General features: G+C 45.8%; 10 protein-coding genes across 10 annotated transcripts; 4 read left to right on the forward strand and 6 right to left on the reverse strand.

Moving 5' to 3' along the window:
• Positions 1–699: 699 nt before the first annotated feature.
• F4822DRAFT_414475 (uncharacterized protein) lies at positions 700–2,123 on the forward strand. Its single transcript, XM_051459149.1, has one exon. The coding sequence runs from the start codon at positions 1,300–1,302 to the stop codon at positions 1,501–1,503; it is 204 nt and encodes a 67-aa protein (XP_051311698.1). The 5' UTR covers positions 700–1,299; the 3' UTR covers positions 1,504–2,123.
• A 966-nt stretch (positions 2,124–3,089) lies between these two features.
• Positions 3,090–4,887, reverse strand: F4822DRAFT_357700 (calcium/calmodulin-dependent protein kinase type I). Its single transcript, XM_051456064.1, has 2 exons — positions 4,378–4,887; positions 3,090–4,289 (listed from the first exon to the last, which is right to left on the reverse strand). The coding sequence occupies exons 1-2, from the start codon at positions 4,573–4,575 to the stop codon at positions 3,255–3,257; spliced, it is 1,233 nt and encodes a 410-aa protein (XP_051311699.1). The 5' UTR covers positions 4,576–4,887; the 3' UTR covers positions 3,090–3,254.
• Positions 4,888–5,356: 469 nt separating this feature from the next.
• F4822DRAFT_414478 (uncharacterized protein) lies at positions 5,357–6,576 on the reverse strand. Its single transcript, XM_051459150.1, has 3 exons — positions 6,185–6,576; positions 5,868–6,128; positions 5,357–5,784 (listed from the first exon to the last, which is right to left on the reverse strand). The coding sequence occupies exons 1-3, from the start codon at positions 6,412–6,414 to the stop codon at positions 5,694–5,696; spliced, it is 582 nt and encodes a 193-aa protein (XP_051311700.1). The 5' UTR covers positions 6,415–6,576; the 3' UTR covers positions 5,357–5,693.
• A 624-nt stretch (positions 6,577–7,200) lies between these two features.
• Positions 7,201–10,308, forward strand: F4822DRAFT_357747 (uncharacterized protein). Its single transcript, XM_051456065.1, has 4 exons — positions 7,201–8,668; positions 8,719–8,898; positions 8,952–10,206; positions 10,287–10,308. Exons 1-3 carry the CDS (start codon positions 7,543–7,545, stop codon positions 10,052–10,054), a joined length of 2,409 nt encoding a protein of 802 aa, XP_051311701.1. The 5' UTR covers positions 7,201–7,542; the 3' UTR covers positions 10,055–10,206; positions 10,287–10,308.
• A 60-nt stretch (positions 10,309–10,368) lies between these two features.
• On the reverse strand, positions 10,369–12,130 carry F4822DRAFT_414484 (uncharacterized protein). The gene is made up of 3 exons (XM_051459151.1): positions 12,092–12,130; positions 11,754–12,043; positions 10,369–11,703 (listed from the first exon to the last, which is right to left on the reverse strand). The coding sequence occupies exon 3, from the start codon at positions 11,602–11,604 to the stop codon at positions 10,483–10,485; it is 1,122 nt and encodes a 373-aa protein (XP_051311702.1). The 5' UTR covers positions 11,605–11,703; positions 11,754–12,043; positions 12,092–12,130; the 3' UTR covers positions 10,369–10,482.
• Positions 12,108–13,990, forward strand: F4822DRAFT_414485 (uncharacterized protein). The gene is made up of 2 exons (XM_051459152.1): positions 12,108–13,568; positions 13,708–13,990. Exons 1-2 carry the CDS (start codon positions 12,396–12,398, stop codon positions 13,843–13,845), a joined length of 1,311 nt encoding a protein of 436 aa, XP_051311703.1. The 5' UTR covers positions 12,108–12,395; the 3' UTR covers positions 13,846–13,990.
• F4822DRAFT_445757 (uncharacterized protein) lies at positions 13,966–17,403 on the reverse strand (the record flags this gene model as incomplete). Its single annotated transcript, XM_051463424.1, has 5 exons — positions 13,966–14,433; positions 14,490–15,164; positions 15,213–16,074; positions 16,129–16,668; positions 16,743–17,403. 5 exons carry the CDS (start codon positions 17,401–17,403, stop codon positions 14,172–14,174), a joined length of 3,000 nt encoding a protein of 999 aa, XP_051311704.1. The 3' UTR covers positions 13,966–14,171.
• A 46-nt stretch (positions 17,404–17,449) lies between these two features.
• F4822DRAFT_414492 (uncharacterized protein) lies at positions 17,450–18,558 on the reverse strand. The gene has a single exon (XM_051459153.1). The coding sequence runs from the start codon at positions 18,396–18,398 to the stop codon at positions 18,195–18,197; it is 204 nt and encodes a 67-aa protein (XP_051311705.1). The 5' UTR covers positions 18,399–18,558; the 3' UTR covers positions 17,450–18,194.
• Positions 18,559–19,910: 1,352 nt separating this feature from the next.
• Positions 19,911–21,268, reverse strand: F4822DRAFT_432790 (uncharacterized protein; the record flags this gene model as incomplete). The annotated part of the gene is made up of 6 exons (XM_051461713.1): positions 19,911–19,922; positions 19,975–20,102; positions 20,148–20,389; positions 20,443–20,663; positions 20,728–21,105; positions 21,170–21,268. The coding sequence occupies 6 exons, from the start codon at positions 21,266–21,268 to the stop codon at positions 19,911–19,913; spliced, it is 1,080 nt and encodes a 359-aa protein (XP_051311706.1).
• A 555-nt stretch (positions 21,269–21,823) lies between these two features.
• Positions 21,824–24,099, forward strand: F4822DRAFT_357909 (nucleotide-binding domain-containing protein). Its single transcript, XM_051456066.1, has 2 exons — positions 21,824–22,736; positions 22,785–24,099. Exons 1-2 carry the CDS (start codon positions 22,309–22,311, stop codon positions 23,572–23,574), a joined length of 1,218 nt encoding a protein of 405 aa, XP_051311707.1. The 5' UTR covers positions 21,824–22,308; the 3' UTR covers positions 23,575–24,099.
• The last annotated feature ends 1,516 nt before the right edge of the window (positions 24,100–25,615 follow it).

Raw genomic sequence — 25,615 nt, forward strand, 5'->3', positions numbered from 1 at the left:
TATGAACAGGGTCTTAAGATCTTGGCGGTTGGTTGCCCTCTTGTCTTTGCGTTGCTACTGGGTATAACTCCACTATATAACCCATTTTGAGAATTAAAGAGCCGCTCGTCACATCCCTCTTACGCGTACGTATCATCGATTGTTACCCATGTCCATTATGTACATATACCTACGTATATAAAATACATATTAATAACCGGAATGGAGAATGGACACGTGAGGATAATATTGTAATAACTTATACAATATCCATCATATACGTCTGCATTCTGTATGTAGCAATGGATCGTGTGTTTGTTCATTCCTCTTCTACAACATCAATCAAATGTAGTAGTATGGATGGATTTGATATGCATATCTCTCTTTGCGTCTAACTTAACAAGTATCTAAGTAAGGGAGGGAAAAGAAGGATCGAGGTCGGCATGGGGGCGAATAGTTATGAAACGCTACGGGTAGCGAGATCGCGTGCGCAAAGAAAAAAACGATTATGAAGAGAGGGAAGGGAAAAGAAAAATCAGAAATTGGATAGAAAGTGGATACAAGCCGCGAGCTCCACATTTTTTATCTTCGGTTTCCGTTGATTGACCGATCCTCCGACAATTTTGGTACCTGCGGGAAGCCTTAGGCGAACTAAACGAACGGACCAACCAATAAGCGAAATTTACAATGAACATGAAAAGAATAAGTGTCGCCTAATACGGCTTGGTTGTTGCCTTACTAGAGAATTAAGATTATTCTGGCCACGGCTGCCACGGCATTCGGCCTTAACTAGCCACCTGTCGCACCTATCTTTTATACAATCTACGGATTTACGGACATGAACAATACAACATATCGAAAAATGGAGCGGCTTTTTAAAACACAATCTGTCTGAGTCTCGACTCTATTATCTCTTTTTATTTCCCGTAGTAGACATAAACACATAAACCAAAAAAAGAGAAGAGGTACTTACGACGATGGAGCGATAAAGTAATAAAGTGGCACCATGTGAAGATCTGCCCAGAATTGTTATAAGAAAATACTACTCTCCCCGCGAATTACCGGCCCACGCACTTTGATAACTTACCGCCCTGCCCAGCCAAATCTATGGAGCACCTTTATCGAGAACTTTTTTTTTCCTCTTTTCATTTGCCAGTTATGTAAATTCGATCACGCGACAGCCAATTTCCAATGTGGATGTGCATTGGGGAGGTATTTTCACATGCGGGCACCTGACGGGTTTTCGCGGCGACCCGGACGGACACATGGGAAATAATGTCTGAGAAGGACGGGATCTAAGTCAAACCCGAAATGTAGTAGATGCGGTGTTACACGGGAAATCTTGATGACTTCTGCTTATATAAACGGTACCTCATGTATCTCATGTATCCCGTCATCCCACGGGGCGTCGGATGTGAGTTATACATGATTAATGCAATATTTATGAATAAGGTAGGTGTATTTTATGCCATTATGTTCCTTATTCCCACAAGTATCTCTTCCAACTCCTCCGTATACTTGTAGCGAGCGAGCAACATGCAAAAGGAAGATCCAACTGATACCTATCCGCGGCCACTTATCTGGTGTTTGAAACACAGGAAGTACTGTACATGACAGGGTATGCCTCGGCACTTCTAAATGCTTTTTTATTTCTTTTTTCAATTTAATTTTCCTCGCTAGTGCTATGAAAATCCACCTTGCTAGTCTTCATCATTTACACCACTATAGTGTCACTGCTATAGTGGATATGACGTTTGTCCATATATGGATATCTGAAGCTGCAGACCGAGGCATTCTCTAGCTAAAAGAAAAGAGAGAAAAAAAATACAATAGTTCACTTCTCTTTAATGCCTTACCATCCGGAGCTCGAGGGGTAGAAAGAGGAAGAGATGGAAAAAGTGAGAAAAAGCGAGGCTGGTAGACATACATACCGAATCAACCAATCTCACCCCACGCCCAAAGACGACTTCGATCATCTCGATTATAACCCCATCTACCTAGCTACATATGTATCATGTATGTACCCAGGCTGTAAGGTAGGTTGAAAAAGGCTTGTTTGACCGCCGGAGACATGGTAAACCACCAGACTAAAAGGCAGATACTCGGCCAAAAGAAATGCCATTCGCCTATCTCGCAGATCAATGTACCAGAACGTATGTTTTTACCATGTACTCGACGCTTAGCTCGACTACGTACATATAATATAGCTACTTGTCGAGCTACCTAGCTACCTAATGTATCTAGCGACTCATGAAGTCTAGGTACACGACAACATCTCGCCGTACCATACCATGTAAGAGCATTACTCAGGTGAGCAACCTACATAATCGACGTCGTAGCACAGGACAGCACAATGCATGAAGCATGCAAAATGCAAGCTCGGTATCTTCACCGCACCGAACAAAGTTCCCCTTCTCTTTTATGTGTGCCTTGTGATTTGATTCCTAAGCTATCCGCGCCTGTTCGCTCGTCGGATCCTATCCGGGCTGACACTAGTTAGCCCCGGACAGTTATCATCATTACTCAGACGGGTAGATAGAATAGTTAAGTAGGTACCCATAAGGGGTAATCTATCGAGTCTGGAGACATACATGACTTACAGTGGGTGTATGACATCTTGACCACATGACAATTCCATTGAATCGGATAGTTCCGCCTATGAATAAGGTCGTGGAAGCTCAGCTCGAACTAACCTAACAACTCGCCAGGGAATTTCGTGTTCGCTCGCTCGTCTAACCAACGTCGTCATAAAAACTTGTATGTACAATATCTATTCTTACAACTCACATCACACTACATTAGGTCGGGTAGGTACCGAACTGATTCAATGTCTCAAGAAAAAGGAAACACAGAGACAGCGTAACTTATCATGTAGTGTAAGGGATGACTTCATCGTATCGAATCGTTCATTTTCCACATTGATCGAATCAGGCTATCTTAATTAGAATAACCCTCCATCATCACTGCACCCATACTTTGATAGTATGTTATCCACGATCACTCGTGATGAGACTTCATTGGCCCCCAATCCAATAAATGCGAATGCTACTCTGCTCCCTCCGTTCCCGCTCATGTGTGTGATTATGTACCGTAATCCCGTCTCATCATCAGAATAATAACAATAAAAAGGAGAATATGTCCTGTCTTCTCGTCTCATGCCCATAATGAAATGATCCTTATTCGCTCGCCTTCGCAGATGCATTCTAAATAATTTCATCCCTCACTTCGTCTTAATAACCATGTCGCCCCAACCGCCCGCATGCGATGGGCCTGGTTTACCTCCGTGGTTGGCTAGCACTCCACAGTCCTTTTGATGTTTCAACGACCCTGTTCGCAGCTACGCCTGGCCTAAGACTTGCAGGTACCCCAGAGGTTGGGTTCATCCCGCCCATCTCCACGTCTCCGTTAGCCGTGCTTGCGTAGCCAGAGTCTGCTTTTGTTGCCTCGGCCTTGCCCAACGGTGGTGCACCGCGACCGGGTTCTGCTGACCGGGAGCCGTCCATAAGATGAGCTTGTTGACCTTCTCGGAGTTTGTTGATAGCACGAACTGTGTCGATGGCAGCATGTAACGTCTTTCGCGCATTGAAGTTCTTCTTGACTGTTGGAAGCAGGTTCTGGCCCCTGTTGTCGTCACCGCCCAAGCTGTAGTCAGCAACGAACGGATGTGATAGGGCTTCGTGAGCAGTCATGCGCTTGTTCGGGTCGACCGTCAAACATCGGCTGATGAATTCTTTGGCATGGTCGCTAACACCACGCCAGTATTCGGCCGGTTGGAAGCTGTAGTCGGCATTGAGAATGGCCTGCATCTCCTCAAAGTCGGTATCACGGTCAAATGGGGTATAGCCACATAATAGGAAATACGTGATTACGCCCATGGCCCATATATCAACTGGCTTCCCATGTCCCGTCTTCTTGAAAATTTCAGGTGCCATATATCCAGGAGTACCGCAGGTGGTTGTTAGGACGTGGAATTGCTCCTCATCCATGATGCGCGACAATCCGAAGTCGGCAATAAGAAGGTCGGCGTTGTCTTCAGGTGTACGGAAGAGCAGGTTCTCGGGTTTAAGATCGCGATGTACAATGCCATGGTCGTGCAAGTAGGCTACAGCGGAAAGAGTTGCGCGAATTAGATCAGCAGCGTCGGACTCGTAGTATGACCCTTTACGGCAGATTCGGTCGAAGAGTTCACCTCCTAGCGCAAGGTCGGTTACAAGGTAGAGATTGTTCATGGTCTCGAAATAGTCGACTAGGGTTAGGATATTTTGATGGCCCATCGAGACCTTTTTGAGGACGGCGATTTCATTCCGTACCTAATTTAACAAATTCGTAGTTAGTCACATATGCGACTTGTAGATAGAGAGAGGATACTGAGTACGATCAGGATAGAGTAGTACGAACCATATGTTCTCGACCGGCCATCAACCTCTTGTTAATCACCTTAGCAGCATAATAACGACCCGTGTCAATATGGACACATTCTTTCACGACGGAATATGAACCTGCTCCTAACGTCTTTCCTACTTTGTATCGACATGGTTGTATTTGAGGACCCGGGCGCGGGGAGCCATTGCTGGCTAGTCCTACTGTGGTTGCCATTGCGGTCAAAACAGATACCAAGATCAGGAACTTTTAGCGACCGAAGTGGCTATGGCAGGGTGATTAGACGGTAAAGAATCTCGAGCGACGTAGGACGTTGCGCAAATGTCAGCAATCTGGTCTTGGTCGAGGGAAGTCCACCCCCGTAAGCAGAAAATGGAGGGATTCGATATTCCCTATGTAGATCTTGATCAGGGGGTGGTAGTTTGTCGTTTATTTATAGATCATTCCCACATGCTTCCAACAGCTTATAATCCAAGAGTTTTATTTTTATCGAATACCGAATGGACAGTTTGGGCTTTCGAATAAGAAGAGGATGTTTCTTAAGTGTCAACGATACGAGGAAAGGTAGTCGAAAGGGGGAAGAGATGGGTAGATCGGAAGCGATTGAATGATCGGGTATAGCGCACGGGTATCTATAATAGTTAAAGCCTTGCGGGGAAGGGAGTCGTACTACGGATGACAAGTGAGGGTTTAATATATAAACCTTTTGACTTTGATAGGGATGAAGAAGTTGTCAAGGGTATAAAATTGAATATTGGTATTTCTTTAAAGTTGGAGTATTAAATTTCACGTTCGGCGAAAAAAACAGAGTTAAGGAAGCTGAGACGATCAAACGGAAAAGATGAGCCGCAACCGCGACCGTATTCAGCTACCCACTCCACCTTCTCCTGTGCCCCTCATTCACTTTTTCTTAGTCATCCGTTCGGGGAGGCAGAACTGTAGAAAGAAAGAAAGCCCGTGATAGCGGGGGAAATTATACAAATTATGTACAGCATCACAAACCCGACACCGGTATACATATATGATCCTGTGCGACCCTCCTTATTATTTGAGGCAATTCATCAAGTTACACCATTTGTTCCTCGTTATATGAAGCACCTATTCTACTGAAGATTGCACAGTTATCTAGGTATGTCCTACACTTACCAAAGAACCAGGATTGGTTGAAGTACCAAAGTAGCCCCCTTTTCCTTTGGGATGGCCTTCATTGATATTAATAGTCGATCTAACGTCGATACATAATTATCTATTTGTCTACGGCAGGCGAAGGTTTTAATAATACTAGGGTTCCAAAAATGATTGATTCAAGGAGGGGTATATCTGTATTACTTATTCTAGGAATCATGCGTATTTCCTCTCCGTTCCGACTTCTTCGAACTTTTATACTTCTTCAAATTCGCTCGGGCTTCGTACGCTTTTTTTCTTCTAGATTCTCGTTAGATCCGCCTATAACCAGATACATCTGATGGGATGTAAGTGAGATATACAAGGTATAGAGGAATACATACAAGGCTTCATGCTTCTTAGCTTTCTCCTGGCTAGACACCCCAGGAACATTCTCCTTATAGATTTTTTCAATCTCCTCTGCTAATTTGAGATGATTCTCATTTTCATTTGCCGATCGGCTTCGTTGGGTCTGGCATTGAATTGAGATACTATCATTCCCTTTAGAATAGTATCTAGAGGATCTCAGTGCTGCGAATACGAGCTTTGGCAAACTTTTAGATAGTTCCTTAACAGGCCATACTGTTGTCGCCTTGGTCTCGGTTCTATATATTCGATTAGTCTTGTCTATTATTGGAAGATATATGGTGACAACACGTACTTATTAACATGTTGTCCCCCTGGTCCGCTTGATCTGGAGTAATTTGTATAACCTTTGGGTAATTGACTCCTATTAAACGAAGTATGCCATTCTCTAGCTTCTGCAAGCTCTTCTTGATCAAAGGAGGCATCGTATGGCTGATGCTGCATAGATCGTGTAAGCCATAGTGGTTTAATCAGACACCTGGGTGTGAAGAACAATCTTGAAGTAGTGGAAATGGTGCGAAGCATGATATGCCCCTTTTTTCTCTTGTTAACCGGGCTATTCAATCATGGCATACGTGATATTATACAGTCCCCAATGACTGTATATCAAAATATAGATGCTATAGTCTTAATTGTAAAATGTCGCTGTCCTATAGAATATTTAATTCGTCGATGATGAGATGGTTCTTGACATCTAAGAAATGTTGAATTCGTTATCGTTATCTTTATCGTTAGCTTTATCGTTGCCTTTATCGTTATCGTATTCGCTGATAGTCCGTCGCAGATTCCAACACCGAAAGCAATTTCCAGTTGTCGATACTAAAGTGTATTAACGCACGGACCCTAGCTAGTACTGAGCTAACCCAATCACGTAAGTACTGTACCAAACGAACCTGCCTAAAGGTTGGTATTCTACGGTTTGCTACAGGACAATTCCTTCTTAGAAAATTTCCCGTTTCCCGTCCTTAACACTTCTTTGTCATAAGCCGCCAGCCTTGTCTGTTTGCAAAGCCTCAACACACTTGTTGACCCTCCCATACAACTTGTGTACCCTCCATTGATTCTCAATTCTCCAATTCTTTTAATCTGTAATATTCAATCCTTTTCCTCCTTCTTGGCCGAGTTCAAATACAATTACCGTGACGCGACCGGTCGCAATTCCATTATTGACATCCCTATTGACGTCACAGCACCGCGAATACAGAAATACAGAAATACAGCCCAGTGCCGAACAGACCAACAGTTCATGCTCATATCCGAAGTCAAGTTCGAATAGACAAGTTCCCGCTACTCTCACTTCTTTATTCTTCACATAAGTGTCTTACTGTTGTAATTGTGTATACACACAACTCACATCAGTGATTCATTTTCCCTCTACAGCCTTCCCATCTCTTTCTCTCATCATCCTCTCTAGTATTTGAAATTCTATTGCCTCTTTATTAGGCAATCGTGGATTCTCCCCAACTTTGATAATTTGTTCCTTTCGGATGGACCAGACATCAATTTCCAACATAGATTCTCCTAGGATCCCTCGGACTATTTCCACCAGTTAGTTCAACCGATTTTCGACCATATTACAAGGGTCACCAACTACCATACCATTCTTTCAGAGAAGGAAATCCCATCTAAATTGTATCGCCCCATGCAACCTGAATGACCGACAAGTCCCCGGAAGTTCTGGCGACTGCCAACTTAACTCCAATATCTCCGGCGCCCCTTCACCTGTCTTCACCAGTAGTAGTGCCTGCTCTCCAAGATCAGGCTGATTCGCTCTACACCATGTCGCTCTCCAACGGTGTCAGTCAGGACCCCACAGTACCTGCAACGGCCGGAGAGCAGGTCGAACCACCAAGACAGAATGGTGCTCCTACCACGGACAGTCAGCATGAGACTTATGGCACCCAAAATGCCATCTCTACCAACAACACTGAGAATGCTGATGATATTGACGATCTTGACGACCTTCAACCAGATGACGAGGATGACGGGGCTATTGTTAAGAATGATAGTGCAGCCTTGGGCGGAGATGGTAGAGAAAACGCCAACCAGGATGTAATCAAGACGAACATCTCAGCCATTAATTCCGATTCATCTGAATCATTTGCAGACAACTCTGATGGCGTCGATTCTGCTAGTGACCATTCATCTGCAAACCCCCAAATAGACCCGCGCCCACAATCTCAGACTGGGATCACATCGTCGACGAACAATACCGACGTGTCCCAGGCTGCTACGACGGCACCCACTGAGAGTAATGACCACCTGCCTAGTACTACTAGCAACGAAGTTGACATCCAAAGCCTCGTGGACAAAATTATAGGAAATGCGCCCACGGCTGCAATTGCCAACCCAATCCCCACTCAAGAAGTGTTGTTGCCACCTAGACCACCTGTTCCACAACAACCTTCTTCAGCGTACGTGCAGTCAGAGGACATTGCCCACACTCAGTATCAGCCCACGTATTCCAATACCTCTGCTACCATGTCTTCTCTCCTTCCTCCGCCCCCGGGCAACCACCTTGCCGGAGCCCCGGGAACGATCCCGGATGCCCATAATAGCCATCCACCTCCGCCAGCGGCATATCCTCTTAATGCCTTGCCAACCCATCCATTCCCGGTAGCACAATTTGATCCTGCTTATGCTGCTGCTCCAGGCACGCAACCACAAATCATTGACCAACAGCCCCTACAGCGATGGGAAACTTTCCTCCAAGAAGAACGTCGATATGTATCAGAGGCTAAGTGGGACCGCTTTCCTGAAGGATCAAGGTTATTTATTGGCATGTTCACGTATGGCTCTTATATATCTCTCCCGCTAACCATTCCCTAGGAAACCTATCCAGCGATAGGGTCTCTAAGAAAGAGGTATTCGATCTGTTTTCGAAGTATGGTCGCTTAGCACAAATATCCCTGAAGCAAGCCTATGGTTTCGTGCAGTATCATAATAAGGCCGAAGGTCAAGCGGCAATGGACCATCTCCAGGGCTTGGATGTTCGAGGACGTAGAATTCGTGAGTACTCCAGCTCAATTCTAGAAAGATACCAAACTCTTAACGCCCTGCAGATCTCGAATTTTCCCGCACCCAAAAGAAGGAGGGAGAGGGAGACAAACGTGGGAACAGGAACAAAAGAGACAATGATCGTCATGAGGGTACACGCGGTCGGCGTGATGATTATCGCCCTAGCCGACAACCGTCTCCTAGAAGAGCAAGCCATCATCAGCAGTCTTCTTACGATGGTGGCCGTGACTACTACGATGACTATAGTTCCCGCGGCCGTTCTCGTTCTCCCGGTTATGGGAGGCGGGATTCGGGCCATTACAGACGCCGTAGTCCTAGTCCGTATCGCCGCCATCCCTCCGAAGCCGACCTTGATATCCCTCGACGATATGGAGCAGAGGTTCCTGATGTTCAGTTCATATTACGAGAGCGTGTTGAGGATAACTTCATCGCCTGGACAGAGCGCGCTTTTCTCGACTTACAATTAAAGGTGCAGCACATGCCCCTTTACCATCCATACCCCCAGTTTCCTCGAGATGCTATCATTCAGCGCCAAGTAGTAGAAGGTGTCCACGCGGTAGTTGAACTCGACTTAAAAGCACAACGCACTGGCACTATCTCGCTTCAGGTGTTTAATCGCTCGGGTGGACGTGGCAGCGTTCAATATGACCAATATCAAGACCTGGATCCAGTCACAGCAGCACGACTTGTCCTAACCCGCGTCAAGCCCCAAGTTCCACCTCAACCCCAACATCCGTATGGTACACAGTACCCGCCTGCGCAATACCATCCCCCACCCCAACCCGCATATCTACCCCCTTCTCACTCAGCCCAGCCTTACCCCAGTGCTGTTATCCCTCCAGCCCCAACTGCCAGTGCTGGTGGCTCTTTAGACGATTCCACCATACAAAGAATTCTAGGCACCATAAATGGCCAACAAGGTGCTCCCCGCGGCTACACTCCTCAACCGGCTGGGAGAGCCCCAGATATGAATCCTGTTTACACCGGTCAAATGGGAGGTAATTTTTCTGGTCCCGCGGCGCATAACCTGCCGCCCAACATGGGTTACCCACCCGTACCCGCAAATGGTGTGCCTGGTCCTTCGGGCGGTGAAAATTCGCAGTATGTTGATAACATTATTTCCCAATTGGCACGATACCGACAGTAAATTACTATCCAGGTGGTAATCTGTATTTATGGATGGATGCATGATAGGACGGCAGCATGGCGGCACGGAGACACGGAGATTCATTTGATCCCACGGCTTTTGCATGGTTAGAGAGGTGAATTGGCATTGGGACTTTAAAGTCCATACTCTCTGTACGTATAAGGACATGATGATCAATGTTGCTTTGCTCTTTTGAGCTTGATGTATAGTTGCATCGTTGACCACGAGAAAGGGTTGAAATGAATGAGCTTGATGGTATAGACAGGTGATCATAATGATAATTCTGGCATGTACTCATTTCTTATACTATACATTGCTTTTTAGTGAGCCAAGTTTTGTCTGAACCGTTTTATCCCTTCCAACGTGATCCGTATCGTACACTTTCTATATCATATACATATATAAGGCGTGAAGTTAGCACCTAACCTTCACTCCTTCTCATCCGGTTCAAGTAACGCCATTGTAACTTTACCCTCCGCTTCTTTCTGCGCTGCCTCCTTCGAAGTGACTTCGCTATCAGGAGCCGTCCTCTGTAACCACACCTCCAGGCGCTTTCTTAAATCGTCCACTGACAGATCCCGCACCTTTATCCCCCGATCCTCGCATGCTAGCACTACTTCCTCATCAACTAACACATCCACACCCCCGCCTTCGCGAATCATCGCATCATCCACCGCGATACGGTGTACAGCGCGTCGCGCTAATCCCGTTGCGAACGGTCCATCCATGCCAATCCTATCCCAGAACGAAGTCGTTAGGCCTAGACTGCGACATATATGTCCATTCGCGATATCCGGGTTTATCTGCGACGCGGAGGTGGTAGATTGTACGTGGTACTTTAACGCGCGGAAACTCTTTTCACGGCGGGTTTCAGATTGAAGGCGTAGGGCGTCGGTTTGTTTGGGGATTCGACATGTTAAGGGTGTGAGGCGCGGGAATATGATGACGATTAGGGGTGTGAATTCTCCGCATATAAGCATTAGGAGGCCGAATATTGGGAGGCGCGAGAGGTCGTGGCGGACGCGGGACCGGAGGAGGATGTCGGAACGTGAGGGGAATGTCGTGGACCCGGGGATTTGAGGGGGTGCGGTGGATGAGGCTTGGGATAGGAGGCGTCGGTTTATGATTATGGCGTAGAGGCCGGCTTTGTAGAATGTCATATACGCTTTGCCGAGGTGGTAGAGGTAGCGGAAGAGTGAGGTGTTGGGGTCCCGCGTTGGGAGGTCGAGGGGTGGTGGGCGTGTGCTGGCGGGTGGGTTTAGGAGTGATGAAGGAGGAAGGGGAGAGGTTATGCGCGTGGTCGAGGATATAAGCTCGGCGGCAGATTTCGGCGGCCAATGTATAGGGGTTGCGTCGCCATTTTTGGGTTGCGACTGTGATGTTGTTGAAGTCGAGGCGAGTCGTCGCAGATGTAGACTTGAACTTGGTCCTAATCTCTTTGGAGGGTTGGGAATCGCTGAGATGAGAGGTGTAAGGGTATATGGCCAAGGTCCATGGCTTCGAATGGAAGGATGGATGCGCGCGAGGCGCAGTCCAGTGGTAAGGTGCATTGGAGCGTCGGTGGTGCTGGGACTGTTCGCCTCGATCACAACCACGAAGAACAAATATCAAGAGTTGTAAAGCTTCAATTGTGTGGAAACTGAGAAATTCTTAGTTACGTCAGCGCCGAGGTTAGCCTATGTTTACGTAATGAACACACTTATCTATCGATAACTAGCCGAGATCTGCTTATGTAATTACTACCCCTGAGCCCCTTTTTAGGGTACCCAAAGCAAACTGCCGTATCGTTTGATACTAATAGTTTTTGTATGTTATGCATATTATGTATGAATTTGTTGGTGCTATGCTCTCCTATTTGAATTGTTCGTTGTGTGGAAATTATGCTGGGAATAGCTACAGTCAAGGGATCCACAATGGTGAACGAACACTAAAAATTATAAAGACCCACTACGCCATACATTTACGTCCGGTATTACTAAGCTTTCTAAGGTTATGAACTGCGTAAATCCCGAGAAACATTACACTAAATGTCAGTAGTGCGAACCTTCACAGTATATACTGTATCACACTGTGCTGCTAATTGGTGCGACTACGTACAGTTCCACCCGCACATGCCTGCACGGTCGGTACTTAGTCTGACATCTTTCTGTTGTGTAGGTCAAGTACCACGGCCTACTTCTACACAAACAATCAATCACACCTGTTTATTCAAGAATTCATCTCTTTTTCATCCCGGACCGGATTTTCAGCATAGATCCCGACCAACTACGTTTCCATTGTGGCAGCATCATCTTGGAACCCCTGGAGTCCTGGTCTGAGACATTCTTCAATTACCAAAATCATGGACTCGGTGCTTCCAATGAGTCCCAATAGAAAGGATAAAACTTCTAAGCAACCTACAGAATGGACCTTACCGGCCTCGATCAGCCATAAAAACATAAAATTAGAAAAGAGCATATTACAAGAGGTACTACAGATGACTAGTCTGGGCTCCCACGGTTGTCTATTTGAACATTGTACCGTCACCGGCATCGCGCTCTATTCCAACACACTCGGATATGATTCCAGCGAAGAATTGAGTCTCCTAATTAAGATATTTCGCAATTTAAAACAGTACTCGCCAAAGGGCGGTCTTACCTCCCTACATCTTCGTGTCGCTGTCGGTTCGGAGGGTCCGGATAAGATGCTTGTTGAGCCGGATGAATTTATTTCATGGGGACCAATTTGGAGCGCGGCGCAACGTACTTTTACCATCGTTATGGAGGCCCTTGACGAAACACAGCTACCCATACTTGAACACCTAGACATCTTTGACGGAATTCAAGGCTGTAGCTTGGCATCCGATGTTTTCATGTCCTTTGCTGAAGGGTTTCCTTACACGGATCTCTTCGGGACCTTAAAGAAATTATCGCTCAGCTTATCGTTGCCATACGAGATCCGGACAGACGAAACCGAAAGGGATAACCCTCTATTATACTATCGGACCAACGCCCGAGTCGGGGACCTACTCATACCCCAGGATATTTTCGCAGTATCTCGTCTCATGCCAAAATTAGAAAGTCTCAACTTACATTGGTATAATATCCGGAACCATGCCATTCCTCGCCCAAATCGCAGGCTTCTTCTGGGGGATTGTTTGAATGAGCGCTCTATGCGACTCAAGGAGTGCACTCTACGCGGACTTGAAATATCCCAAGACTATATATTAGATTTTATTCAGACCATTCAAGCCCCATCAGTAACACTTAGAAATATCAACCTCATATTCGGGACATATAAGCGTCTATTCGCATACATGGCCAGCCCAGATAGCCCAATAACGTCCTATCATCTGGAAGACCTTCGTGAAGGGCTTCAAGTCGTATTCTTCGACGTACCCGGGGAGCCTAGACACCAATACACCGATTTAGGCATAGGTCCAAGCATCCTTACACGAGGGCCAGACAAAGTTAAGAAACCTCTCACTTACAGGTTTGCGATGGGCAGATGCATCGAACCAATAGATCTAATACGAGTGAGTACCAAACCTAGCCTTATTTTTACCATACATCGGGACATTATTCGTTTACTACAAAGCTTCATGAATCCGGAGCGAGTATTCTTGAGCAGCTAGAGTATTTGAAAAAGAACAACTGTTAATTCTATTTTCCTAGTGGAGGATTGCTTATAGAGCGGAATATGGTTCGCCGGTGAACAGTAGGCCTTATGATTTTGTTGCGATGAACTCGCCTCTACCTGAATCTGAAGACCCGCCAAATACAACCGTTGGGAGAAGAAGACGACGTAGGTAGCGAGCGATGTCCTCACTCGGTACCTAACATTCAACCGCTCTACGTCCCATGTGGGTGTGAGAAACTACCGGTTCCGGGCTTAATACGTTTACTAGCTGGAATAGAATAAGGATTTTCTATGAAAAATAGTATTGAGAAGTGGAAATCCTACATTTGCTAAAGAGTGACTTGACTAGTCGTCGTGTGCGAAACGCCATCGTCCGTGTATAACTGATACATAGATAGCATAGAGATCCAAGTAAGGAAACGTTAATAAGAAATTTTAGGTAAGGAAAGGTCCAATGACGCTCCTAGAACTCCCCTCTCCTGTCTAAACCTTCATACCACTATCGACTCCAGAAGAACACCAAGCTGTCATAGAAACCTTCCATCTCATGCGAGTCTGCTGGAGGGTTCAACTTCAATGTTTCGACGACGTAAGTTGTCGACATTTGCTCTAGGCGTTGGATCTCTTCGTGGTCTGAACCTTGGACTAGTTTCAGTATCGAAGCCAGTTTCCAACGTGTACGGGCTATCGAAGCGCCCATATCAAGACAACCTTCATTCATCGAACACTCGTATATTTCCAAGGCCTTGCGGAGATATCTCCTAATATTTTGTTAGAAATCTGCTGGAGGGGGCGTTCTTTCGGGGTTGCTACTTACTCCGATTCAACCATATCCTTTTTCGGAAATTCATCTAGTGCTAGGATAGATCCCACTTTATGGCACGCATCCGCCGTTGCGTGGTGGCGGTGACCAAAGTCCCTGGAGAAACTTTCTAGAGCCTCAATGTGCATTTGGTATGCCTCTTCAAGTCTATGAAGACGGAGGTATACATTTCCCAGCGCATACAGGTTACAATTTAGACCCCTTCGATGTTTAAGCAGTGATCTGTGCAGAACCGCTTCGGCAGATTCCAAGTCTCCTTTCCACAAGAGGCAAGAGCCCAGATTGGAATACAGCGTACCGAGACTCCCTGATGTTTCTTCACCGCCTGCTTCAGATAGCTCTATTGCCAGTTTCAGGGTTTCCTCAGCCTCGCAGAATTTCCCCTGGCCAGTCAAGGAATTCCCTAGCAAAGATCGTATCGCAATAAGGAAGAGGCGATCGCGGATCTCTAATTGGTTATTTCCCAATGCATCGCCGAGAAGTCCAAGCGCATCAGAAAGGCTCTTCTCGCTAATGGATGGCTTGTTTGACTCGAGATTCAAATACCCGTATATATAATGCGCATAAGCTAGGGTCCTTGGGTCGATATTTGACGCGTTGGTAGCTATCTGGATAGACAATTGAATGTTTTCGAATCCTAGATGGTATTGTCCGGTTTCATAGAAAAATCTAGGCTGCGTTAACATAGTATTTAAACTACGATTTTCATCGACTTACGATCCAAAGCGGCAAAGTAGATCAACCCCTAGTCCAGATGCTTCTTGTGGTAGATCTGGTGGAATATTCTTCGTTAGGGATTGGAGATGAGGCATGAACTTTTCGAAAGCGGGCCAATTCTTTGGATTGCGGCCTATGTATGCCTTTGAGATGGGGGGCAGAATCTTGCAGAGACTGTCAACAGCAATGGAAAATGCTGTCATATAACGGTCTCTCTGCATCCGTATTCTGCGTATCATCGAATCCTGGAAGTATTTTTGAATAGATATATAGTCGAAAGAGTCGGCGACTGTGATCAAGGAATTCTGCGAGAGGCTTTCGATAGCATCGTGAAGCTCAATTTCTTTTTCTGGAGGCAAGAGCTTTCCCTTGAAAAGGATTTCCACTGGAATGGCATCCCCGTCGAAGAGTACTAGAACATCCAAACAAGCCGCTGCTTCAGATGAAATTGATTCAAGTGATATATCCCAGATGCTCTCTAGCGGGCTTGATCGTTCAAGTTCTGTAAGCCTCCCGGCGTACAATGTGAGGAATTTCTTGGCTGTGATTCTTTTGCTTTTCATAAAAGAGCCGACGACTTTCAGGCCTAGCGGGAGCCCATCAAAGATTTTTGCTACCTCCGAAATGTTATTCCTCTCTTCGCCATCAGACAACCCGCTATGCCCTAGAATAGATATAAGAAATGAGTCGCCCTCTATAGGGCTAAAAGGCTCGAGTTGAATCCATCTGCTGATCAAATCCTCGCATTTGGCTTGGAGGCCTCGACTGGTAACTAAAATGCATCCGTGTGATGCAGCAGGCCAGAAAGGGGCTATCATGGACGCATTGTCAGCAGCATCAAACACAAGTAACCATTCAACTGCTATGACTATTATTAGAACGTGTGATTTAGTCGGCGATGGCGGTGAGGACGTACGTGTGTGCCGGAGCCAGTGAAGCACGGCATCTCGGCAATAGTTCGCATTATCATTGGTTGTGGCAAACCCAACGCTCCTAGCGATGCTCGTAAATTGGCCCTCCAAGCTCTCCCCTGAATCCGCATGGAGCCATATAATGATTTTATATCTTCCTATATTGCGATATACGTATTCAATGGCCACTTGAGTTTTACCAATACCACCAAGGCCGATGATTGCGATGGATCGAGTGCGATTTGATCCTGGGGTGAGAGTATCTGTCACTTCATCGAGAGTGGATTGGCGACCGAAGAACCGATCATTCCTCAAAACATTTTGTAGGAAATAATATGGAAGCTTTGGTTCCACCTCGGTGTATGGCGGCGAGTTCGCGGAGGATGTTAATATATCGCGAAGCTCTCGATGGCGGCGTTCAGCGGCTTTGGAGCTTGCGGTATGAAGTTCAAGTACAACGCGTTCAGTCGTTGCTTTAATGGCTTGCTCATAGCCCTGAAATTTCTCCTTTAGCGACGAGGAAACGGTCATGTGTAGGGTGTTCACTGTGATATATTAGCCGCTTAACCCGACAGCTTGCATGGATGCATTGAGTATGATATGGTCAGTGATTACCTACAGAAAGCCGATCTACGGAAATAAAGTATAGCATCAACAAGGAATGATAAATACCCAAGAAATGTTTGGGTTATAGCATCTGAAAGCTCGGCAAAATGTGCCGTAGGGAACAATCTTAGCCATTGTTCGAATAATGGCAAAGTTGATGATAACTCAACAAGCATTCGGCTTATGTCATTAACAATCTGAAAAGATCGAGAGGAAATATGTGCCATAACTTTAAAATTATGTTCATCGTTGTGCGGGTTTGACTCAGGACAAACCTCAAGGAGGAGTCTTATGGCACCCCAAATGAGTGAAGTTGGGTTAGGACTTGTCTGTGTCAACACATCTACTACAACTGCAAATGACCGCATGTGGTTCACGATAGGGTTGACCGCGTGTAAACACTTAAAGAAAAAAGACTGGGAGTACTTGGTCCGTATCGGCTCGAATATCTTTCCTAAACTATGCTGGTTGATGATACTGCTTCCGTCAGTCGACGTAATTGCTAGCTGATCTTCCAAAGGTAGGCGTGATACATGTTGCCGCAATGCGGTTTGCCAAAGAGAACCCGCACCGGATACATCCGTAGTATTCGCTGGTGTCTCAATGATTACAGCATTTGTAGCGTCGGTAATCGTGTATCTGTTTGGTTTCTTAGAGAGTAAACGGCGAATCATTTGCGCATTTTGGTATGTGACAAGTCTTATTAATTTTAATTAGAACGTTGTATATTCGTGGAAGTGAACCGTCAATAGATCCTGGGTAAGACGAAGTCTATCACCGCTGCCTTCCGTACCTAGGTATGCTTTAGTACAGCCTTTAAGGCTAAGAGAATTTACCCTTTGCTATACAGGAAGTCGGGCTGCAGTTGTGTAATTTCGAGGGGTTTCTTTACATACCTATAGACTACGTCCCATGATATTGTTACTGCATATTGGGGCTGAAGATACGGGATTAGAGAGGGAGCTTGGCGTTGTACTGCAGCTTAGAAGTGCTATTGCTACACAATCCGCAGACAGCTACAGGCAGAGAAAGATAATTATCTCTTCACTTTTGGTATTAATTCTTCCGAGTATTTCAACCCGTAGCTAGAGCCTCATCTTAAGGAATATTCTATTCGATAATTTGATAGGCCCCTATAATACCCCCTATCCCTCGCATGAATGGGTGTGGGTGCGCGTGACGAAACTGGAGAGACTAAACACATAGATATGCTTCCCCTGCCTCACAACAAGAAGGTAAGATATGCATTTGTAGGGCTACTGAACTAGTGAACCATGTATTTATCGAGCGTCATACCGCGAATCGTTGCTAGCGGTATTCAAAACCCAGGAACCTTACATTATAAAGATAATAGAGTCCCCCCCCGGAAAATCTTTTTAAATCGCTTGTGTTCTTTTATCAGAGGGCTTTGGTCGCGGGTAAGGGGGTTGCGACCTTTCTCGTACGGGCAGCTTCGGAATGTCGGCTAGGACGAGCCCCGTCGAACAACAGTAGACTGTTCAGCTAACATCCATTTTCTCCACGGCTTATTTTCAGGGTTGTTTGGGTCGGGTTTCCAGGTAAGCCAAGGCATATTTTGCTGCTGTTCGGTTGTATAGTCGTCCTTTTTCAGTGGCCAGAACGCCCTCCATGGTTGGCTTTTAGGCACGGTCGCCGCTATGTTTCTCATTTTTGCATAATTGGAAAGACTATAGGCCAGCGTAATCAATATCTCGTAAAAGTAGCTGATTAGGGTCTACTTACCTTTGGGGCATGTCTCTGACGATTCTTGGCGACAACATTTTTGACTAGAGAGTTGGGGACGTTCTGAAATAACCATGTTTTGATTACTTTCCTCGGGCCCTAAGTATAATAGAAAAAGGGCAGTATATATAGGTCATCGGCAAGGATCACGGGGTACCGTTTGGGAGAGAACAATGGAGATTCAGCCGTTTGACGAAATGGTGTGAAGCTACCACACCATTATCATGCTTATCACCAGGAGGTACTCATTACTGAAACACCAGTTATCAATTTACCCTTCGTTGTATATTACCCAGCTATGATTCGACCTACTACTTAGATACTAGGTCGTTGATTTTGTCTCTAACGCCCGCCTACTATTACGAAGCGACACGTTATAGTAAAAAGGTCGCAAATACAATACCCCACCATTTCGAAATATGTCCGATCTCTCCAGGCGGAAGGCTTCACAGACTCGAAAAGCTCACATGAGCCACCACTGGATGGTAGGGTTGTATTGGAGTATGCAGTGGATTCTGGTTTTGGAAACCCTTTCTCGAGTCATCAACCTCTCGGAACCCGGCCTATCCCCACCGGTGTATAAGATATTGAACGCTACGTTGGTCAGGTTACCGAGATTGCTGCTGCGCGACCAGGCGGATTACGTCACCTTGGAAGATGGGTGAGATGACCCCCACTAGGTGGCGTTTTGTAGGTCGCACCGGATGTAATACATACGACCACTTGAAAAACTATATTTGATTTTTGACACGTTAGTAACTGTTCGAGCTTTTTGTTGCAGTGCATGCAAACCTGATATTGATATCCCAAACGGGCATATCAATGTCAAGTGGTAAGGGCATTGTCATAAGGCTAACCATACGGAGGTTTTGACAATTATGTTGTTGCGCAAATAGGGAGCAGGTAAATACTACGGGAACCGCCGTATACTTACACAAGTAGCCTCTTTGTCCGGAGAGCTCCGTTGTCTTCATCTTGGCAAAAGGGGTCCTCTTGATTTTTCTCATGGTGTGTTGCTTCGTACAGCTAGAGTACGGACAGGATCGATAAGAGATGTGTTCTAGAGGATATTAGCCGAATATATGTCAAGAGATTACCAATAGGCCAGGCTCTTGAAGTTTCAAATATTTCTGGGAACGTTGAAAAGTAAACGGAAATATACACCGTTCGTATGGTTCTAATTAACGGAAAAGTTATATTGGCGTGACGTGGTTCGTACACGGTGCCATATGGCTCTATTCAGGTAACTTCCAAATGGGCTTTCAATATAGAAGCAGTGATATATTTTGACCCCTTCAGGATGCCGATGGCACCAAGAATCATACATATAAGAAGATACCTAAAGGAGGCCTGTGCTTAAGATTTGGGGGGGATATTTCTTCGGAATTATTACTAGATTTGCAGTATTGTATCGCACAAATCGAATAAGCTTTACGTATCACGGCAACCACTGACCTCTTGTTAACTTTGAACTTCGATCTGGTGAATACCCAAGCACATACCTCGTTCGACTGGTGGCCTACTTCTCCTTTGCCTTCTGGGTAAACTACTAGAACCAAACATTCAACACTTTCCCTTGCCCGGCAACCCTTTGGAGCATTCGCGTTGAAGAAGGCCGCGTGAGGGCATACTAGTATTGGTTAATATAATGCATCTAATCAGTAGCATATCATACCTCGTGCCACTTTGTAAGATTGGTCTGAGTCAAAGCTCTTAAAAACGAAAGTCTCGGTAGGTTCCATATTTGAGATATAATACCATCGATGACTAGGATTATGGTAAACATTGTATGTCTCCGCGGTTAAATGGGTATATACGTTGTCGCTGGGCTCTAGGTCATGTATCGGGTTGATACTCTTCCAGTCGCAAAGCGCAAGAGGCCAATCATGCAAAGGCCCAAACAAGGGCCTCCAGATGCTAAGTCTTGTTAAACTGATGCGGACTATGCGAACGAAGTTAAGGGGCCGAACTTGAGAACTTGCCAACGTCGGTTTAAGGTTATATGCGCTAGACTTTCCCCAAGGACCATACGCGCGCGCTCGGCCGCCCAACGTGGCGTGAAGTCTAAGGACTTAGCAGCTACAAGAGAGTTGAATCCGAAGCACTCACCCACATGCACACCTTGCACTGGTTGTGGGGCTTTGCCGGTTCCTCTAGGAAGAAGTGGGAATACTTCGCTTCTACGTCTAACCTAAGATCAATCAGAAGCGCGCCGAAGAGACGCCTCGTATTACTACACAATCTTCCGCACATACCTCGTGTGTAAATGGGATCACTATACCCGCTCCTAATCGTTCAACCAAAAAGCTTTTTACAGCTTCTCTGTACTTGTCTTTGACAACGGGTGAGTTCTCGTAATCTTCATATTTGAGAGCTGAGTTTAAGGATACGTGATCCTTCTCATCTCTAAATACTTGGAATCCGTTTGCGTCTAGTGTGAAATCGGACTCTCGACCCCGCAAATCATTAATGAGAATACCCTCATAAGCTTTGGACACCTCATTTGATTGCTTCTGGTGAGGGGCTAAGGCGGATGGCGGGACATTGAGGTGATAAGGCTTTTCGGTCTTATAAATCTCCAATGGATCGAGATAGTGTAACGTAGTCGCCAGAGGGGAGGTGCCCAGTACAGTCTATATATTAACTCTCGGTCAGCAAAGGGTATAGCGTACAGCACGACGATTGCGGTGTACCTACAGAGTAAGGCTGAGTGATTCGAAAATTTATGAACGAAAATAAGCGGCGGCGAGAAATGGCGCTTGTTGAAGTTGCTCTTCGAAGAAAATATGTAGACATAATGTTCTGTCTGTCCGCGGCGCGCGCAATCTTTCGAAGGCCTAGGGCGGTATAGGTATAGGGATCCATCTAGAGCGGACAAGGACAGCGAGCAGGGATATATCAATGCGTGGAAAGCACAGTGTTAGAAGACTGTGTGCAAACAGTGTGGTGCATAAGCCGATAAACGGGTACCTAGATACGTATGTACCCAGGTAGGAGGGTTAGGTATGCGGATGGCCCGGATAACTCCACGCCAACCGACGTCCCAACCGGACTCGGACCGGACAGATCATAAGATCGACGCTACGAATACCTACATTGGTGTTTACTGACTCCCGGCTTTGTATCTGCGCTTAAGCCGCTGCTATTTTCCACTCTCTCTTAAGGTCTGGAGACGAAATGGGTGATGATCGTAACGTTATAGTGAAAGAAAAAAGGTAAACGTAGTCGCATTTGTTTCTTCAAGTATTAGAAGACAGAAAGGTCGAAATTAGAACTCCACACAAAAAAGTCACCCTCGCCTATCTATACATTTATCTGCTGCATTTTGCACGTTCCTATCACCAGAGGCATATATTCAACGCTATCTGGTACTATCTACCGAGTTTCATCGGCCGGTAACTTCAGTTAGCCGATTTATGTCGCAAAAAGGTCCCGTCCTTTCACGCGCAATCCGTGATTCGCATTTATCCCCAATTTCATTGCAAACCCTAGCCAGATCTGGTTAGCCCAGCGAAGTATGAACCCACTTGCATTGCTGCGTTAAGCGCCGCGCTTGAATCACTGGTATTTGGCATTAAGGGATTGCGTAGTTTGCAGATCCTTGTTCAAGCTGCCTGGTAATATCATGGGCTGCCGTGATAGTTTAGCTGGTGGAAATCATGTCAAATCGGACCCCCGGTATGCGTGGAACGTAAGGTCGTCGCCGGGTACCCGTACCTAAGCATTGGTGAATAACCGGTAGGTCCCACTTCGTATCCATAGTTCCAATACCCCTCCTTCGAACGTACGACAATTTCTCGAGACATCTTCACACCCAAACGAACGACGATAGCAATATGAGCGCGCGACCTAATGTCGCTCCACACAACGGGAAGGAAACGGTGGTGATTATAGGAGCGGGATCGACTGGCCTATGTACTGCTCTCAATCTTGCTCTCGACACGAATCCTGGAAGTCGGAAAATCGCCGTATTCGAAACCCTGCCTAATCAGTTCGAGGCAACCTCGGGGTCCTGCACTGGATGTCTTCACCATGACTTCCGCGGGCTTGACCACGAAAAACTAGTTGAATTAGGGAAATTGTCATGGAACCTATGGCAGAAGGTCGCAGAGGGTGAAAAGTTCAGGATCGACGCAGGTTATAAACCTAACTGTTTCTTTGATATGGAACATGGCCATGGCATAGGGTTGGGTGAGCTCCCAGACTGGTTTCGCTTCAAATCGTCTTGGAATGCGGATAGAGATCAAGGTCCGAATGCTTTAGTGTGAGTTTGATCCTGAAGTGTAATAACCTTCATTCTAAACTCTTATAGAAATCCCAAAGGCATTGGGGATTGGTTATATTCTGAATGCTACCGACTTGGCGTGGATATGTGGTTTGGCGCTACTGTAACCGCGGTTGAGCTGTCTCCAAGCAACGAAGTTAAATCCGTCACCTACGAGAAGGATGGTGCCTTAATGCGACTGGAATGCCAGTCTCTAGTCGTTGCTGCTGGACCTTGGACGCCGACCTTATATTCCAAGCTCTTCCCCGCATCATCAATCAAACTCAAGTCCGCACTAAATGCAGGGGACTGGATAATATTCCGTAATCCATGTCCGAAGACTGAGAAGATGGTTGCGTTCGTTGCTTTGAACAACGTCCTTGGTAAAAAGCTTGAGTTTGCCGGTCGCCATGATAACACCATATGGATGACCGGACCGGTTGAAGACGACGCAATACTCCCACCTTTAGGCGAAGTCGCTATCCCGACTAAGGCAAAAGAAAATATGCTTGTGAACTACGCTCGGGAGTATTTGGCGCAGGTCTGTACCAGCAGTGGCAGTCCTCCGTCAACATTGGACGTAGTTAGCAAGGGACGGGCCATTCGACCAGCAACCAACACTATCCTCCCTATAATCTCGAAGGTTGATGCAAAAGATTTGTTGAATTCCGACGTCCTCTTTGAAAATTCAAGCGGTGTGTTTGTTTCATGGGGACATGGGTCTTATGGCTTGACCCTAGGTATGGGTACGGGGAAGGTTATGAGCGAGTTGATTTTGGGTAGGAAGCCTAGTGTCGATATGTCGATTTTTGATATTTCTCGGGATAGGGCTGCTTAGTGTCGAGTAGCATGTTCTATCGATATATAACGAAGCCCTCCCTGCTTTAATGATTTCTGGCCGTAGAATAAGTCTAGCTAGCTAGCCACTTTGGAAGTCGTCTTTATCATGCGGCTTGATGCGATTACCTTCGGGTACTACCTTGGTACTAAAGAAGGCAGGAAGCAGATTCGATCATGAGGCATAGACAAGGGAAGCGGACCCGTTTCAAAGCTAATCATTGAGGAGTTTGAATCAATATGCGGACGCTGATATCAAGCCATCCATGAAATATTAGGTATCTACGGCAGGAAGAGGGTGAGAGTGAAGTTAAATCGATTCAATCGGGCCGGCTTTGGGGGGGTACAGAAAAAATATACCTATCTAGATACCTAAAGAGGCGACCTATTGGCAAGGGCGTATATATATGGCTTAGTTTTTACTAGGGTCAGGTATATGATGGAGGTAGGTACTTAGCCTGAGGTGTGGATCATACACCTAAGGTACCTATTGGTCTCCATAGTTGTTATCCAAATAAAAATGTCACCTTAGTATTAGTACGCCTTCAAAGTGCTGAACAGTCGGACTATGTGATTGGTCAGTACTTGTATTGTATGTTCCATGAGACTTCACATTGACGCCGTGGCTGCTTTCACCGATTGGATGCCCCCCACCCAGCCTGCATATGGATGGCAGTGGTCCGCGCGGTTTGACTTAGGTCGAGATAATCAACTTGCGTAAAAGACGCACCACGATTTCTACTAAAGCCATTCGGAGGTTATTAATAATGGGGGAGAGAGGCAATGGGCAAACAAAGAAATTAGTATGCCGATAAACTCGCTGAGAATCATGCTATTAATATGTTGAAGACGTAGGATAAATAAAACCAACCTACCTAAGTCCTAGGAAAACATCCACGATTTATCGCAATAAATTTTAAAGTCGGGTTTTATGGCAATTGCTTACACGCTTTAGTAGAGAGTTCCTTACTTATTCCGGAAGCCCTCTTAAGACTTAGAAATGTTGTGATAAGCTGACGCGTAGTCGTGTTGCATGTCTAACATTGCTTCTACTCGCGATCAAAATTTGGAGGGGGCCGATGGGTTCGTCGGTATACCTACCTAGATATGTATCTAGGTAGATACGCGAAGATGATGGCGTAAGGGCGTATGTAGCTCCAAAAATTCGTCTCAAGCCGTGAAAGAGAAATCGAGTTGATTGGTGGGATTGGCTTCGCTCCATGATTCAATGCCCTATCAATAGAGCTAACTTGAAACCTATCTATTAAGAACGAGATGCTCTTGGTGGAATGGGCAAATAGGGGTATTCCGATGTAATTCACCGGTGTTCAAATATTCGCTATCGTACAGAATTAGTATATGTCTGACTTCTACATATGCTTCAATTTACCGGCAATAAAAGGCTATGCCTGCGCCTAGGATATTTATTCTTCTGGCTTCCCCATCTTTTAGTCGATACTGCGGTAAGTATTCATCGCAGCCAAGGCTTCTATAGATGGAGAAGCTCAACCTCTTCCTAATATCTCTATGCCATATTACCTATACCCACCACCATACGAACTCATAACCCTCTCAGATGTATGAGTTCACAACGCCTCTGGGCGTTTAGATCATCCTCGGTCCTTTCCCCTGACGAATACTCCCGCCATATAAACCTATGCCCCGTAACCGCGCGAGACGATACATAAAGTTGTCAAAAAAAGGGGCTACATAAGACCTGGTTGGCCGTTTGTCGTCGGCGGGAATGATCATTCGCCACTAGCTCAGCGACTTTACGAGGCACGCAGAAAATGAGCATAGGCGCCGTGAAGGAGTGGCAGCGATCTGCGTGAGTAACATGCGAATGCTACGTTACGCTGAAGACATTATACTAGATAGGTACAGTAAGAAGTTTGCCTGAGGATTATATTCTTAAATTTCGAAAACGAAAGACCGATGCCTATATCAATGGCTATCATTGGGAGGCCCGGCCAATGCGGCCATCCTATTTCCTCGTAGGTATCAATGAATGGACTTTGGGTGAAAAGAACTTGTTGGTGTCA

The sequence above is a fragment of the Hypoxylon trugodes genome (genome assembly GCF_022578975.1).
Source record: "Hypoxylon trugodes strain CBS 135444 unplaced genomic scaffold F4822scaffold_8, whole genome shotgun sequence".
NCBI lineage: Eukaryota > Fungi > Ascomycota > Sordariomycetes > Xylariales > Hypoxylaceae > Hypoxylon > Hypoxylon trugodes.